The 1,924-nt window shown below is 36.5% G+C and overlaps 1 protein-coding gene across 1 annotated transcript in view; it reads right to left on the bottom strand.

Moving 5' to 3' along the window:
* Window positions 1-459: 459 nt before the first annotated feature.
* Window positions 460-1,924, bottom strand: part of LOC106943789 (chloride channel protein 2-like) — a gene marked incomplete at its 3' end in the record, with an annotated part of 6,965 nt that continues 5,500 nt past the window's right edge. Inside the window, exons 4-5 of the mRNA XM_015027084.1 lie at window positions 1,537-1,606; window positions 460-570 (exon numbers count right to left, since the gene is read on the bottom strand). Coding sequence (XP_014882570.1) covers window positions 460-570; window positions 1,537-1,606 — 181 coding nt within the window. The remainder of the gene's footprint in view (window positions 571-1,536; window positions 1,607-1,924) is intronic.

Below are 1,924 nucleotides of genomic sequence, written 5' to 3'. Positions count from 1 at the left end.
AGTAGGACTGCAGCGACACTGGATCTCACATGCGCAACTTTAAGAAATATTGTGGATGTGTAATCACTGTTAAAAAAAAAGAAAGTAAAATCAATCATTTCTACCACTCATCTACAGTATATAAAAAAACCTATTGAATCTTTACTAATAAAGTTCACCAACAAGTGATGATTGTGTTATAATTAACCTCTTTCAAAAAAGTACTTTTGCATTCGGTTGATTTTGTTGGGTCATTTTTGTTTCCATTATGTTCAACTCTGATAACTTTTTCAGGTTATTTATTTGTGGTGAATTAGAAAGTTTTGGTCTTGAGATGGGAACTCAAACCTAATAAGAATAAAACTACATGAATGCTACAAATACACAAAATCAGACATTCATACTTATTCAAAAGCATAACCAGAAAGAAAAGAAGAAAAAAAAGTTATCTGGTAATAAATTAATGAGTGCTCAACATACCCACAACAGCGTAGCCTCCTGGCACTATGGGATAGATGGATCCATCAGAGTGAATGCCATCTGGGAACCAGGCTGCCATGCTTTCTCCAACCAGACGACCAAACGCTGCTCCTACAATAGCCAAACCACAGGGACACAGGGATGAAGAAACAAACAGTCAGACCTCGGGTTTCTCCCTACATGTAGAGAAGTAATAAACCTAAATTTCTGTACAATGGAAACTATAAATACTACATTTAACACATTCCATCATGCAGTGCTACATTCACAGTTGGTATGACGTTGTTTTCCTGGAATGTTGCATTTAGTCAAAAATGCTCTTTATTCTTGTGTCCAAATATTTCACATTTTGACTCATCTGTACAAAGAACTTTGATCCAAAATTCTTTGTGTCTCATTTTTTCCAACATATTTTTTCCCCTTGTACACCTCTATTAAAGTTAAACTTGAGAATGTATGGTCCTGTGATGTCATCTCAGGCTTTTTGGAAACTTATTTTAGCCTTTTATGGTCTACTTTCAGGGTTATTTTGCTTGGAGAGCAAATATATTCCTCACCACATTTGCATTTTTATTACATTGTACAAAAAATCTTTACCATACTCATATTTCTCAGAATTTTTATAGCTGATCTGAAATATTCACATATGCTGATATGTTAGAAAAACACAGACCATCATTGTGTGTCTTAATGTCTTCACATTTTGCAGACATTTATCAAAATGTCTGCAAAATGTGCAGACATTTTTAATTACGATTAGGACCCAATCAGGGTTCTGCCATAATAGTTCTGAACAATTCTGATGGGTTTTGTCCTTGCTTTTAGGAAAAGGCTGTCCTCTCAGTCACTACTTTCTTTTGGTTGCACCAGAAGCAAAAAGTTTATATGATACTGATGCTGTAACAAGACTTTTTAAAACATCCTGTGTAATTTGTCATCTCTCTCCTGTTTTATCTGTTGAACCAAGTCTTTGATGGGGCTGATTAAACTTCCTAAATGACAGCCTAACTTCACCTATTCCAAAAAGACAGACTTGAGCTCACTGTTCTAAAACACACATTGTAAATTGCTCATTACCAATGACAAACACAGGCATGAAAGCTCCACAGGGCACAGGGATAGTGGTGGCCAAGGCAGACATCCAAAACTAAAGAGAAAGAAAAAAAGTGAGATTAAAACATAAAATGAAAGAACAGGGTGGCATTTCAAATAGACACAAAGTCCTATGCAGTGTGTCCAAACATAATAACTAAGCTGAATCTCGAATCAGCAGAGAAGGGGGGGCCATGTGAGGTTTATTGCCAAGGTTAGATTGAACTGTCACATTCATTCTTCATTTGACAAAGACCCTGAAATAAAGCTTGTGTAATGACTGGCCTTCGCCGATTGGCTGACACCACAGCAGGCAAGGGGAAAGGACAGCTAATTAGGCAAGAAAAGGAAAATGTCAGCGCCGACAATGTGT

Source organism: Poecilia latipinna, unplaced genomic scaffold, assembly GCF_001443285.1.
Source record: "Poecilia latipinna isolate Pla-1442-1.1 unplaced genomic scaffold, P_latipinna-1.0 Scaffold5953, whole genome shotgun sequence".
Classification (NCBI taxonomy): Eukaryota; Metazoa; Chordata; class Actinopteri; order Cyprinodontiformes; family Poeciliidae; genus Poecilia; species Poecilia latipinna.
Note: the sequence above shows the minus strand (reverse complement) of the source record. Positions and strands in the feature narration are given on the sequence as shown.